At 38.6% G+C, this 14,678-nt stretch overlaps 2 protein-coding genes across 4 annotated transcripts in view; one reads left to right on the forward strand and one right to left on the reverse strand.

The window, feature by feature from the left end:
• The first annotated feature begins 427 nt into the window (after window positions 1–427).
• On the forward strand, window positions 428–1,660 carry LOC143896802 (coiled-coil domain-containing protein 86). Its single transcript, XM_077404847.1, has 3 exons — window positions 428–757; window positions 1,190–1,394; window positions 1,482–1,660. The coding sequence occupies exons 1-3, from the start codon at window positions 594–596 to the stop codon at window positions 1,560–1,562; spliced, it is 450 nt and encodes a 149-aa protein (XP_077260973.1). The 5' UTR covers window positions 428–593; the 3' UTR covers window positions 1,563–1,660.
• Window positions 1,616–14,678, reverse strand: part of LOC143896798 (Fanconi anemia group J protein homolog) — a 47,708-nt gene continuing 34,645 nt past the window's right edge. For all 3 annotated transcript variants that reach the window (XM_077404835.1, XM_077404836.1, XM_077404837.1), the window contains exons 4-15: window positions 13,683–13,718; window positions 5,144–5,246; window positions 4,971–5,069; window positions 4,816–4,909; window positions 4,529–4,741; window positions 3,554–3,790; window positions 3,092–3,388; window positions 2,699–3,010; window positions 2,277–2,609; window positions 1,984–2,180; window positions 1,871–1,916; window positions 1,616–1,796 (exon numbers count right to left, since the gene is read on the reverse strand). In XM_077404835.1, coding sequence (XP_077260961.1) covers window positions 1,698–1,796; window positions 1,871–1,916; window positions 1,984–2,180; window positions 2,277–2,609; window positions 2,699–3,010; window positions 3,092–3,388; window positions 3,554–3,790; window positions 4,529–4,741; window positions 4,816–4,909; window positions 4,971–5,069; window positions 5,144–5,246; window positions 13,683–13,718 — 2,066 coding nt within the window. In that variant the 3' untranslated portion in view covers window positions 1,616–1,697. The remainder of the gene's footprint in view (window positions 1,797–1,870; window positions 1,917–1,983; window positions 2,181–2,276; window positions 2,610–2,698; window positions 3,011–3,091; window positions 3,389–3,553; window positions 3,791–4,528; window positions 4,742–4,815; window positions 4,910–4,970; window positions 5,070–5,143; window positions 5,247–13,682; window positions 13,719–14,678) is intronic.

Below are 14,678 nucleotides of genomic sequence, written 5' to 3' on the forward strand. Positions count from 1 at the left end.
TGGTATGTATGTATGATATGTACCACCTAGCAGTAAAGGAATAAAGTTCACGTCCGTCGGTACATACAGGATGCTCGAGAAGTTTAATTTACCTGCAAAGACAAAAATCGAAAATTACAAAGTGCTCGAATGAGGATTATTTTCGATAAAAAGAAATTATTCGTAAAATCCCAGGGGACGTCTCATTGAGAAGAATACAATCTTTACAGCATCTTGTTCCAATATAACGTACTTGGCAACTGAAATCAATTTTGAGCTACTGCGATTAAAGTAGCTCCCTGACAAACGTGCTACTAAATAAAAAATAATAATAATAATATAAGATAAAGAAGAAATAATAGGGAATAGGAGATGAGAAAAGTTGATGATAAAGAAAATTCGATTTTTTTCTGCGTTTATATTTTGTCGTGTTACATTTTCGGTTGCTGGTAATGCAGCTCGTGGCGATTTCACTTCGCTTATTGCCCACTCAGCCCACTTCTCCGCCAGTTCCGCCACGTGACGGATGGTGACGGACCAAGACTAACCTCCGAGAAGATTGTTTACATGCTGGAATATTTCAAGAGCGCACGTTTCATCGATATTTCCGAATAATGACGAGCGAAAAAGTGACGCGTATCGAAGATATATTGAATGCGGCGCCGGTGCAAAATAAAGACACGCCAGAGTCGTTGACTAACGCTGAGAAACGTGAAAGACAACGTATCCCGCGTGGCAAACCGAAATCCGGTAGGATATGGAAGGAAGAGAAAACAAAGTAAGTTACAGCCTGTTACAAATAATAATAACACAATTATTCTCAAAACAATTCTTCCTTAAGCGTTACAGACCAAGCAATTATCTAGAAATAAATAGTACTGTAATTTTTATGGGAGGGGGTTGTAAGTTTGCCGTTACCTCCACTTTGGAGCTTTTTTTTTTAACTTTAATCATTGTTCGAAGGTTTTCCGTTCTCCAAAGATCTTTTGTCGATAAGAAACTGTTTTAGCATTGAACTGTCCAATGTTCCGTTCATAATAAAATTCTACAGTAATAATTTCAGTTAATAAAATGAAAATATTTGATGTGCTCTCCAAATTTCCTCCAAATGATATCTAATTAGATTCCAGCGTTTTATATAAGTAAATGAGTAAAAGAAACATGAAGATATGAATTAATGATGCAAATATATTACAAATGTTGGTTGCAGGTTTTCTTCTATAATTAAAACTCGTGGAATTCGGTTGTCGTTTGATAAGAAACAAAAGTTGAGAGAAGATCTGAAACGCGTTAAGGAGATGTCAAGGGCAATCAAGGCACGAAAGCAAGCGGAGAAAGAGGCCAAGAAGGAACGAAGAAGAGAAAACTTAAAGAGAGCAGAAGAGAATAGAAAAAAGAGTGAAATCGTGCAAGTTGTAAGTGTAAATGCTAATATCATGTATATTATATAGCGTACATTTGTTGGGTATATTATAAATCTCTCATTGTATCGTCATTTTCAGATTAAAAATACTGCGAAAATAAAGAGGATGAAGAAAAAACAATTAAGAATGATTGAAAAGAGGGACACAACCAATATGTAACGTTAAATAAATCCGTATAAATAGGATGCTTAATTAAATACGTAACATAATAATTGTAAGATAATCATTTTTAATAAAAAAAAAAAGTTCTTCATTCAGCGCGCATAGACTTTTATATATCTTCTAAAGAAAGTATTAATTCTCTATACATTTTTCTCCTCTTTCACGTGCAGCTTGCATGGCTACAAAATCTTGAAGTTCTATTTCCAGATCGTAATCATTGTTACATCTCATCTGCGATATAAATCAATTATTAGTAAAATTGTAAATATAGTTTACAATAATTTATTTTGACAATTGAAACTTACGCTTGTTTTGATCCATTTTGGTAGATAGTTCAATTTGGACTGATATCTAATAGTAAAATTTAATCATCATAATGAATATTTTTATCTATTTCCAAATTTATATCTACACATACCTTTCGTCTACTAGCAGCACAGCCCCCCAATCGCCTATATGCCTGACACAACGACCTATTGCTTGATTTACCGCTCTAAATGCATTGATACCATACCATTCGCTACCGGATAGCAAACTTTTGGATACTTTCGAATCATTATACTTCATTTTCATGCTTACATCATTATTTTTACAAGGTTTATACGGTATGCCAATCTAATAGACATAAGGATATATAAATGTATACTACATATGTAAATACATGTGTACATACATGTGAATGTGTAAATAAAAATTAAGAATGTTACTTACTGCTAATACGCAACGAGCTTCATTATCGCTGAAATCAATTCCTTCCGCCACTTTTCCTCTGTAAACTGCAAACAAGATAGCTCCGCATGCTGTTCGAAACGATTTAGACGACGATTCCTCAATTACTCTGCGATAATTTCTCATGACTGTGGACAGATCTTCATTCTTTTGCGGTTCCGTAAAAATTTCCTTCAAGCCAGAGAGTTGCTTCAATATGCCGACTTTCTCCCATCTCTCGTGCATCTTTTTCATTGTCGTGTAGGACGAAAAGAAACATAGTACACCATATGGTACCGAGTCACATACTTGAAGAATCAAGTTCCCGAGTTCGTCCTGTTAGGATAAAACGTATTATCTAACTGATATACGTATAATGTGTAATGTGTCTAAAATAAAATCATTAACGATTCGTTTCTCCTGACCTGAAAATCATAGGTGCCCACTTTCTCATAGACGGCCTTTAAAGCTATTCCTTTTGGCCCTCGTGATATGCATCTTACGTACACTTGCTCCTTCGGTATAATATGATTAGGATTGACTATATGCGGGAATTGCGTGCCGAGTTCGCTTTGAAATGACGTAGTCGGCGTCAAAGTACCCGAAGTGACTATCATAGAGCGGACAGTACGGGCCAAAGGCGCAAAAACTACAGCGGGATTCATACATATCAGTTTCATGGTTCGCACTTTAATTTTCGGTTTGAAACTCGGTTTGATCCAGGTGTCTTCGGGTGCCTGATAAAAAATGACTGTGTGATGTTTGATACAATTAAACAGATTGTAATTACATTGAACTGCTCAGATATACGGACTTACAACGTTCTTAGTAAGTTCAATCGTTTCTATGACACACATTCTATAGTCATCAACTAAGATATCTGATACAATCACTTGCATAGATAAACAAACGTGCTCAAGAATTTTCTTAGTTTCTTGCGAAATAGTCAGTATCATTTTCTCAGGTTCCTTCATATTTTTATTAAAATCTTCTATAGCCTCTCTACTGGCGGCAAGAAAATTGGGAAATCTAGAACATCCAACGTTATTCACGTCGAGCAACACCCGGAATTCCATACCAAGCCAAGTATTACTAATCATTTCCCTATCAGAACCCTATAAAGCATATATATTCTATTATAATAAAGATAACGATTATAACTATTTATAAATTGATAATAAATATATGAATTACGAAATAAAAATTTAAATAAATCACAATAATATACAAAATTAATGTAAAAACTAAAATTAATATTTAATTAATTATTTGATAAGTACATTATCTCTGACTTCAATATTCTGAAGAAAATTTACGATATCCATAAGATAGTTCTGTATAGTATCATAAATGGCACGTTCACGTTCATGGCCTTTGGAGATAAGATGTTTGCAGTCTTTAACAGCATTTGTAATCTCGTCATCTCTGAGATTCACACTGGCAGCATCCCGACACATATCCTCGATGTTGTGAGCCTCATCGAGAATGACGATATCGCCTTTCAGATTGATTTGCATCTGTATATTTTAATTATATACTTTATTATTTGATATTTAATACTATAGAAAAGAGTGTAAAGGCTATTTTAACCTTTGTTATGCACACGTCTTCGAAGTTACGTATTATGCACAGGGGGTATGTCATACCCCAGTCACTTAAAACGTTTATTACAGACGTACAATTCGTTATTTTGACTCAAACAAAATTGCTGGCTATTGTTCAAAGCTTCCAAAATAAGGTCTAATAGGTTTCATTAATATTTTGCAACATAAAAGAATTATAAATGATATGTTAACTAAAGAAACCGAAAAATGGACTTTTCACTTAAAAATGCATAAAAAATTCAATTTTTAATATTTTTTAATAATTTTTGCGGGATTACTTTCTTAAATTCAAGGAAAAATATTAGTTTATAGCGGAGTTGAAAAAAGTATATTTACTATTTACTTTTTTTTTTACTTCTCACCACTGCCAAGAGCAAACTAAAGCCGGGCGGGCAAAACTATGTATAGGATCTTGAAGTGTTATTCCTAGACTACAGGTAAATGGCAGCACAGGTCCCGATTCGCATTGTACGTATTAGAAAAACGCGTTTGAAAATACGTTGGGGTATTTTCTACCCCCGGTGCATATAACAAAGGTTAATATAAAAAGATTAAAACTGTTGAAAATTCTATTGCTAAAGTATTTTTGCTACAATTATTCATAGCATTTCCTGGTTTTAGATACTTAATTAATTAACTATTTATGCTTACGCTTTCGCGAATATCTGGATCCAGGATATAGTTGTAAGGACAAAAGATGATTTCCGCGGTGGCCATCAAAGATCTTGCGCCGAAATATGGGCAGGAATCGATGCTTTTGCCTAATGAGACCAAATCCTCGATATCCCAAGGCGTTTTCATACTTTTAAATGCGGAATCCCCCCTTATCCTACTGCGGTCATTGTAATATGGACATGTTCCACCCTACGTGCAGAAATAATGTCGTTGCACAATTGTTTAATTTTTAATTTCTGTGAGTATATAACGCTTATAGAAACCTTTCGCGGATCGAGTAGTTCGTTGCACAACTCGTTTTTATTCTTTTCGGTTTTCTGAATGCACGTTTGCTTTCGGCTGCTCAATATGGTCATCCTAAAGAAATTTACTCGTTATACATTCATATAATAAACGGATATTTTGCGAGTTTCTTTACCTCTTGTGCCCGTACACGGTCTTCTTGAATTCTCTGACTACCTGCTCGATTTGCTTGTGAGTTCGCGTTCCGTAATATACTTTTGGCACTCTTCGTATTCTATAATAAACGAGCGTTTAATTTTACAATTAGTCTCTGTATAGATAAAACATTTGAGAAACACTCGCACTTACTTGTTCTTGCTCGAAATTTTATCGAGCATTTCTTCATCAAAGTATTGCGACGGGTTAAGGAAGAAATTTTCGTTTAAAGAATCATCGTTGCAGCATGGACTGTCTATTAAACAGATAATACATAACAATTATTAATTTACTACATTTATAAAAGTTCTTACCGGCAAAAATAAAACCAATATATTTTTGAAAAAAATTATTTTCCCCGTGTATATTCCGTTCGAGGGAAGTAAATTTTATTATCGAATATCGAATTAGAGAGGCACGGAGATATATTCCCAGCGTTGAGGAAGCGAGCGAGAGAGGCGAAGAGACGAGCGCAAAGGATGTCAAAACATTACGAATGCTGGCACGTGAAAGGGCACGAATCCATTGAACGGGGATCAATAGGAAGGTTTAATCCTCTCGTAGCGCTGTGCAGTCCCGACAACAAGCCGGCTACTCGAAGAAGGCATTGAAAAGGAAGCCAATGGAATCGCCCTTAATCCTTTCGTACAATTTACGGAGCCGTAAAAATAGAAATGACTCTCAATGACATCGAGAGCCAAACGAAACGCGGCGGTTTACTCGCGGTAATCGGATTTCGAACGGATGAATCTACGGCAAATAAGATTCCGGTATATCCTGCGAAAACTAGTTTCAAGTTTTGTCGGAGTTATCTAGGGGTACCTCCCCCCCCTTTCTACTCGGTATTAAAAGAAACGTACGGCTAAGATATGCGTTATTAGCGGGGGGGAATTAAACGTAAAGAGTCAGGTTCGATGAAAGAAACGTCTAGTCGCACTTTCTCTTCGGCATATTCCTCTCGCACGACAATACGAGGAGTAACGTAACAAAAGATCCGTGTTATTTATTCGAGATAATATTACGTCGCTTTCCCATGTGCACATACACGTACGTTGCGCCATTGGGCCGAACTACCCCCCTAATACCTCCTGTTCGTGTAGACGCGTTGCAGCGTGTTCCTCGGGTTTTTTTTTCTTTTCTTTTTTTTCTCCTCTGCACGCGCCCGTGTGTGCACTTCGCCCCGACGACGGCGGTTTCCATCGGCGAGAGAGAGAGCACGGAACGGGTGGCTACGGTAGCACGGGCGAGGGGGAGGGGGGGTCTGATTGGCGACGGGGTGAGAAGAGAGGCTAAGACAGGAAAAGCGAGACGGGGCCAATCAGAGCGCGGACTTCGAGGGTGTCGTTGCCAGGCAACGAAACACACCCCAACACCCAAGGGGAGAAAACCCCCGGGGGATACATCATCCAGCGATACAGTCGGCGCTGAAAGTTATCGCACCCTTGAGAGATGGAGAGAAGCGGCCCTTTTAACCTTGCCCACGACCCTGGATTTTAACGCGGCATCGTCAAACGACGTACGGTCGCCGAAAATTAATTCTAATTCACAGAAGGATATTAAATACGACGTTTTTTAATTGATAATTGTTTCTTTCTCATCTTGGATTGCACACATCTAACCGAGGGGTAAATCACTCTAAAATCATGATTTTTCAAAATAAAAAATCGGTAGATGTTGTTAAAATAAGCGCAGCTTTATTCTGCTTAACGCAGTGTAACTGCCCGTACAATTTATTTATTATGTATAACATAAGTTTCTTATTCTATAAAATGAAATCATTCGCATACGAATAAAATAAATTAAAATCAATAGCTAAGAAAAGAAATCACAAGCGTAGTCATACGCAACGCGCCGCGAAGAGAAATAACCATGGGATAAGCATCGAATAAGGAAAAATAGCATTCGATCGCTTACTGTACAGCGTACAGTCTTACTCTTCGTGACGAGTCGGGTAAACTCGGAATATGTTGGCTACGTTCGGTTTGGGCGCTCACGCGCTGTAAGTATCATTCTATCTTCGTTGCACATCGAATATCAAACGAAGATAAAGCGATGCTTATAGCACGTGAGCGCCCAAACCGAACGCAGCCAACGTGTCAGGGTCTAGTATCGTGCAATATAAACAACGTTTATTGTAAATACGAAACGAAAGAGGAACGTTGCAATATTGAAATACTAGACTGTGTTACTAGATGTTTTACAGATTGTTCTATGTTTCTACATTGTAAAAAGAAAAAAAATACTTTTCTACCTATAATTTGTTATAAGTGTCATTACATTATACAGAGAATATACTTGTCTACTCAAAATAAGTCTTAAGTGTTTTCTTGGAAGAAGGAATAATGTTTTCTTCGTTGTACAGAGAGAATTTATAATTTTGGAATTAAATTATAATTGAAATTATAATTTAAATACAAAATTATAAATTATTGACATGAAATGTCCAAACACTTTAATTTAAAAATAACAATCAATTACAATTGCCAATATTGCATACAAATTACGTATATTTAAAATTCTTCGAATTTCCAAGAAATTCATTTATAATAAATTTGGAATCCGTTAGTTTTCGAAATTCATTTCAATCGAATAAAATTAATAAAAAACTTAGACATTAAATTTCTCAAAAAAAAACGGAAATTAAAAGTTCCAGAAAAATCCACTCAAAAATGATTAAAATAAAAAATCTAAAAATTGGACATAGATTTGATGAAAAATTCCAGAAAATTGAATAAAACTTAATTAATTCGACTTATTAAAAAAAAATCCCTCGAGATCCAATTGCCTGTAACATATTAACTTACAAATCGAAAAATTGATGAAGCCCAAATGCAACTGTCATAAAAATAAATGATTATTCTTCATGATTCTTCATTGATTGGTTATTGTTTTTCTTTTAATCGGAAATAAGTAGCGTTACACTTGAATCATAAATATATTCGGGCGCTTAATATTATGAAGGTATAATCTATTTTATTGTTATACACTCAATTTTAATGTATTTAATAATCAACCCCTTTCAGTTAATGAAACGCATATTTTTATTTTAAACCAAATATATATAAAATAAAATAAAAATATGCGTTTCATTAACTGAAAGGGGTTGATTATTAAATACATTAAAATTGAGTGTATAACAATAAAATAGATTATACCTTCATAATATTAAGCGCCCGAATATATATATATATATATATATATATATATATATATATATAGAGAGAGAGAGAGAGAGAGAGAGAGAGAGAGAGAGAGAGAGAGAGAGAGAGAGAGAGAGAGAGAGAGAGCATAAACTTTTTGTATATAAACCAAGGTATAAATATAGACATACGGAAGAAGAAAGATTCGATTAACGTCAACATCGAGGTGTTAACGAACCTGTAAGGGACGGCTCTTAGTTGGTAAGAAAAAAATCATCCGAGAAGCTACTGGACTAGGCTCTTTTAGCGCTGCTAGCGACGACGAGCTTATCGCTAGCTTACAAGAAATATATAGTAACTCCGACGTTAAGAATAACGATCGCCTATTGCATTGATGCTATTCTAACAGACTCATAAGACAAATTCCTTACTTTAGCGTCACCGATATCGAAAAAACAGAGCACAACGTCTAAATAACGCTGAACGTTGTCTCGCTGATTTTAGAGTGAGTTACCCCTCGCATCTAACGCAAAAATCGTATTCAGCATCATTGAATAACCGGAGAAACTGCGTGATTATGTTTAACTAGATACACAGAGAGACAATCTCACGCCGGAAGTTCAATTTACGTCAACCTTCCACGTAAAAATTATCCTACAAATAAAAAAAAAAATATATATATATATATCAAGTCAGCCCAATCTAGGCTGATCGCACAGTTTCGATCCATTCTACGTCCATTCAGGATTACAACATCCAAGCATGAATGAACTCGTTTCACGTCGATCACTCGCGCTTGCTGTTGCATTCCCTCCTCCCCCGCGCAGCCTCCCTCCCCCGGTCCTCCCCCTCGCCACGCTTTCGTTCCATCTCTTTCTCCTCTTTCTCTCGTTTTCGCTATATACGCTGAATAAACAGTTGATTCGCGTACATAAAGGCTGCGATTCTTCTCTTTTTTTTTGTTACGCGCGCTCGGCGCGCGCTTCCGGTCCTATCGCCACGAACTCGACACGAATACGAACTCGACGCTTCCATCGGCATTAATTAATCGTATCGCGTTGTCATTCCACGATCACCCACATTCGTTCCCGTGTTTTAAAACCGCAGCTGGCCGCGGCGACGCGACGCGGTCCCCGTGAATGGAGGCCACGGTTGCGCATTTGCAGAATCGCATTCCGATGCGTCTTCTACGGATCGTCGTGCCCGATGACAGGCGTCTTCTTGTTTTGCCCGCGATGCAGCTGGTATGGCGAACACGGACCGGTCGAGTTTATTCCAACGTTCCGTCACGTCTCTCGAACCCCGCGAGTCTTTAAACTATTTCAACGCCATTGAAACGTCGATACTTGTCTGCCAATATATCGAGTATTTGTTTTTACGCGAATGCATAGGACTCTGAAAATTCTATCCCATAGACAATGGTTCTGAATACACTCTTTGTGCTATTAGTGATCTTCTTATTGATTTCTCTAAAAGAGATATTTCAATATAAATAAAAGTTTCGATGTAATAAAATATATTAACATTTCAATACAAATCAAAGTCCAGAAAATGCTATCTAGATATACAATCAACTTTGAAACACGAGGCAAATAAAAGCAAAAAATTCTGAAAAATATAAATTACAAAATAAACATATATATAAATTACAAACGTTTCGGTCTTAAGGTTTAGACTCTCCTCGGTGTAACAATTAGAAATCTAGTGATAATTTTAAAACAAATAACGTATATATAATGACGTAAATGTAGTCATGTTCTTAAACAACTGGTCGGCCATGAAGTTGGTTAAAAAGATCGACTAATGGTGTATCAACTGATTGCTGCTTTTTAAATAAAAGAAAAAAAGATAAATATTCGATATAAATAAAAATTCGCGAACAATATATATTCGTAATAATTGCAGCCCTATGCATAGATATAACTGATCGTGCTTGTTCCATTCCTAAGATAATAAAAAAAATCGGAATGCAGTACACAATACACCAGAGTATAAAATCTTCCCAAGGGTTGAGGGCTCTTTTAATTGAGGCATACAATTAATTGGAGCATTTATCATTGATGATTGTGGTTTAAGAGTTTCTCGCGACAGACGAGGGAGTGAGTTGAATGTCAAGTGCCAATTAACTCGCGGTTATGGCTTGATTTTAGGAAATCGTTGCTAATTGGTCGGGATTGTGGTGCTTCGCGAAACTTTGTGGCCAAACGAGACAAAAGCCGCGACGAAGTCCTTCCTAATATCCGCCAATTCCGCGGGGGTTGGAGGGCGGGCGCGACTGTGCCTTCGAGAATGTCTGATAAAGGGTCACCCCCCCGTTAGGAAGACAAAAGGAAGATTGTGCGGAGTTCCCCCCCCCCCCCGAGGTCGGCTCTTCGATATAATTAGCGGAATTAACGCCACCACCAACTAACCAATTCCAAATACCGCCAGACATTTTTTTACGGCGCAGGCCATTAAATTCGCGTAACACCGAAACCGCAACTCGCATTTTGAGCAAAAACGCCGATGTTCCTTTTTAATCAATATAGGGGAAGGTTGTTAACCATTAATTATATTCGGACTATCAATATTGGACGCCGAATTTTTATCGGTATTGATGCTGCACGGAAGGACACTTCAAAAAATATGCGTATAAATGAAATTATATTTTGTATCTTATTAAAAATACAATTTTACAAGTAGCAAAAACAAAAATAAACAATTATAATTTTCTTCGTTTAAATATGAACATATTAAAACAATTTATTAATCAGAAACAAAAAATGGGAGTGATCGTAAAAGATGTGATATTGTGAATTATATAAGATTGAGAAATATTAAAAGTAACAAAAGTTGATGATAAGAAGAAAAAAAACAGCACAGGACCGAAGGATTCATTATTGAAAAATATGATTTGGTTTGAACATGATGAACACTACAAAGACACTAAAAAAATAAAAATTCAAAGTTACTCAAGAAGAAAAAGATATGGACAAGAATGAATTATGATGAAAGAAAACAAAGAAAGAACAACACAAATTCCAAAAATCGGAGATTGGCATTTAGCTATCCAACAAAGAGGATGAAGAAATAGAGGAGGACCGAGAAAAAACAGGCAAAAGGAGCACGATGAGAAAAAGGAGAAGGCCGTCAAAGTGAGGCGCAGGATATCGAAAGACTCTCTCTTTGGCGACGAGGACGGCAGCGTGAACGACGCGCGCGACGAGGAGGAAGGGTGACGGAAGAGGGTATAGCGAAGTGCCGAGGGATAGGGAATCGGCGTTTGGTTGAGGGGGTTGGGCGAGGGTTCGGTCGCCATGGCGACAAGCAGCCCCCGGGACCCTCGCAGCTCGTTGCCGGGGTTGGTCGAAAAGGGTGGCCCAGGGCGTCCGCCGGGCAGGTTAGGCTGGGCACGCAGCCCGAATGTCACTCGGTACAAGGGAACACAAGGATGTCCTTCGGATGCGATGGGGAGCAGAGCGAATGCGACGAAGAGAGGGTGGGCGGCGGGCGGCGGTTGGGAGGAAGAGGAAAACGAGGAGGAGGACGAGGAGGTGGAGGTGACGGCGGCGGGGAGACCGCGCGGCGGCCCAAGATGGCCGACGACGCGACACCCACCATGTCAATAACACCCTTCTTCAGCGCAAACCGACCCCTTCCCGACCCGCTCCCACTTCCGGCTACCCCCTCCCCCCTCTCGCCGTCCTTCATCGCCCGCCCCCATAGCCGACTTTCCTAAACATCGACGCTCAGCGTCGAGGACGAAATATCTTGCCACCGTTTCCCCGGTTTCTTGCCTCCGTCGGTAATTAACGCGACCTTCCTGCCGCCGGAAAAGTGTAAAGGGACGCTTGCGGCGAATGGCTCGGACGCTGCGCGCGCGCGGGGGTGGACGAGAGAAACGGGGGGAGGGAAGGGACGATTGCGGGGACCATTGCGAGCAAGGGCGTAATTCCGTTAAGTGTCTTCGTAAACTTCGTTAGCTGCATTTCCCGACATTACCCACCCTACCGCACTGCCGCGCTGCCGCGCAACCCCCGACACGTCCCCCCCGTAGAGCGGAATATGAGGTCGCAAACGACAACGACAACAACGAGGACGAAGATGACGGAGGTGGCGGAGGTGGTGGCGGCGGCTGGATGGCTGGTCGGTAATGTTACCGCCGATAGGTCGCGTCGATGATTTTTCGGAGTTGCGTAATGGATGGGAATCGGGGGATGGATATATGTTCCATCGCGCGCTTCGACGCCAGCTATCAAGCTCCGCACCATCAAGATATTCGTCGCGACTGCGAGTGTCAACGCTGGGAAAAAAACCTTATGCCTTCCGCGTAAAATCGGATTAAATTTTCTCTCCAACTTTCTTCGCGACTGAGAGATAACCAGTATACGTTTCTCAGTACATATTTTTCGCTCCCTCGAAAAACACGTCGTGTAACGAAAAAAATTCGAGCGCGACAACATTAGCGCAAAATCGCGCTAATGAAAGAGTAAATATAATTCCGTTATTGAATTATACATCAGTCCGATGCACTCGATCACGTTGAGATGTGCGGGTACGCTGATATTATTTCGAGAGCTCATGAATAATGGACGGCGCGTATTAGTGTTGCAAATGTAACATTAGTTACATTCAAATCGAAGATAATGATAATCATTAACCGTAATTTACAAATAATATATGATTTTGATTATGCCAGAATGCGCATCAGTAATTTTCACCGGCGCAAATCCGCATGCGGTCCCGCGATTGCTAACGAACCGAAAACTATAGTCTGCATTGCAATTGTATGTACCGCTAAATTCATTTTTACAACTTATTATGCTGTCGACATTCGTCAACTGTCCATTACTAATTAAAGTTAAATAATCAGGTGTCTCTTTCCTTCATTCTTATGTTATTAGACTTTATTTATTCATGCCATCGTTAAATGGACAGAGAAACTTTACTCGAATTCTTAAGGTGTTAATTAAATCCATGGTTAAGAAAAAAATTAGAATTGCGCAAAATAAAAATATTAATGTTAGTAATAGTATTTCTTCAAAAGCACAGAATCTTTCAACAGCAAAAATGTATTGATTACACGAATACATTCGTCACGTCGTTGCACGTTTAAATTCTTGAGAGAGTATCCCTCTCGTTCGCGATAAAGAAGCGCGCCGCGGGCAGATGCTAGCAGATCAGGATGCTGTATTAAATATAATAACTGCGGCGGGTCTTCGCGCTTGAACTGCTCGAATTATGTTACATCATATTCGCTTTGTGCTTTTCGAGTATCGCCAACTACAATAGGAGCAGACACCTGGAACGCTCGCGCAAAGTTCCGTTTTCGTATGTCCGAGGATACAATGTATTCACTAAACCACGTAAAACTGACGGAAATCTCTCTCTCTCTCTCTCTCTTTCGAACAACTCGGCAGCATTTTCATTAACAAACGCGTTATCCTATCCGACCGTGTTTTAAACGTAACAGGTGAACACGGGTGAATTTCGAGCGAGCGACATTTTTGGTCGATCGGTGGATTGTATTGACGAGGAATAATAGAAGAAAAATATCTTTCTGTGTTACTCACCTGTATCCATCCCATCGCCTCCTTGGAATATTTTCTCTGAAACAGAAAAATATTAAATATTATCAAGAAATAGTAGAAATTCTTGGTAAAAAAAATGTGCTTCTTTGATGAATAAAATTTTACGATAAAAAAATTATTTGGTACGATCAAAAACTGCCGAAATAAAAATGCAAAAAATATACAAACAAGTTATACTTTGTATAACTATATAATAAATTATCAATTACAATATCTTTTTTGTTCTTCTCTGATAAAATAACTTATTTAAATTTTTCAATGTTGTGTGTGACATTATACGAAAAAAATTGTTCTCTGACCTATATTATATACCATCACAGTCAAACTGCCGACACGAGATTTAGACGTAAAACGCGCGGAAAGGGAGACATGAAAATTACTATGCGCGAACCAACGCGCGGCCGATGCGAGGGAAAAAGAAATAAAGGCAAAGAAAAAATCCCGGGGGCAACACGAGCCGCGTTGAAAAGATCCTCGCTAATAGGCATTATATTTTTCGTTCTGTACATTACGAGAAGCAGTCGGATTATACGGGCCTGTCAGCGGCCTAATAACTGGTCTAAGGCCCGCCCCGCATCTGATACGGGAAAAAGGACCCTTTCCTATACATTGTGCGCATTAAATACTAATCGCAACGCGCGCGCGAGCGCGAGCGCGATATAATGGCATCGAGGTAGGCGATATACGTGTGGCAGCTTCAAAGAGTGCCGACTTGAAAAAAAAAAAGAAGAAAAATACGTTCCATAATAAGACGTCAATATGCGATCACCTTCGTGAGATTTCTTCCATATTTTATTAAACAAAGATAATCCCATAATCCGTCTAAAAATAAACCTATTGAGATCATATATATTCCTTCAACTTTAAAAAACTCATATCTAGGAACAAAAGAGAATGAAGCTGGAAACGGATAACAGCGTCCGTTTTGTGTTACTGAGTTCGCCGCGTATTGTTTTTTCTATAGCTTCGAGAGAGAAT

Source organism: Temnothorax americanus, unplaced genomic scaffold (assembly GCF_048541705.1).
Source record: "Temnothorax americanus isolate GAGA-0224 unplaced genomic scaffold, ASM4854170v1 Scaffold2, whole genome shotgun sequence".
NCBI classification, from domain to species: Eukaryota; Metazoa; Arthropoda; class Insecta; order Hymenoptera; family Formicidae; genus Temnothorax; species Temnothorax americanus.

Coding starts and splice junctions, on each gene's coding strand:
- LOC143896802 (XM_077404847.1), top strand. CDS start 594: ATGACGAGCGAAAAAGTGACGCGTATCGAAGATATATTGAATGCGGCG. Junction 758..1,189: donor TGGAAGGAAGAGAAAACAAA/GTAAGTTACAGC, acceptor TGTTGGTTGCAG/GTTTTCTTCTATAATTAAAA. Junction 1,395..1,481: donor AGAGTGAAATCGTGCAAGTT/GTAAGTGTAAAT, acceptor CGTCATTTTCAG/ATTAAAAATACTGCGAAAAT.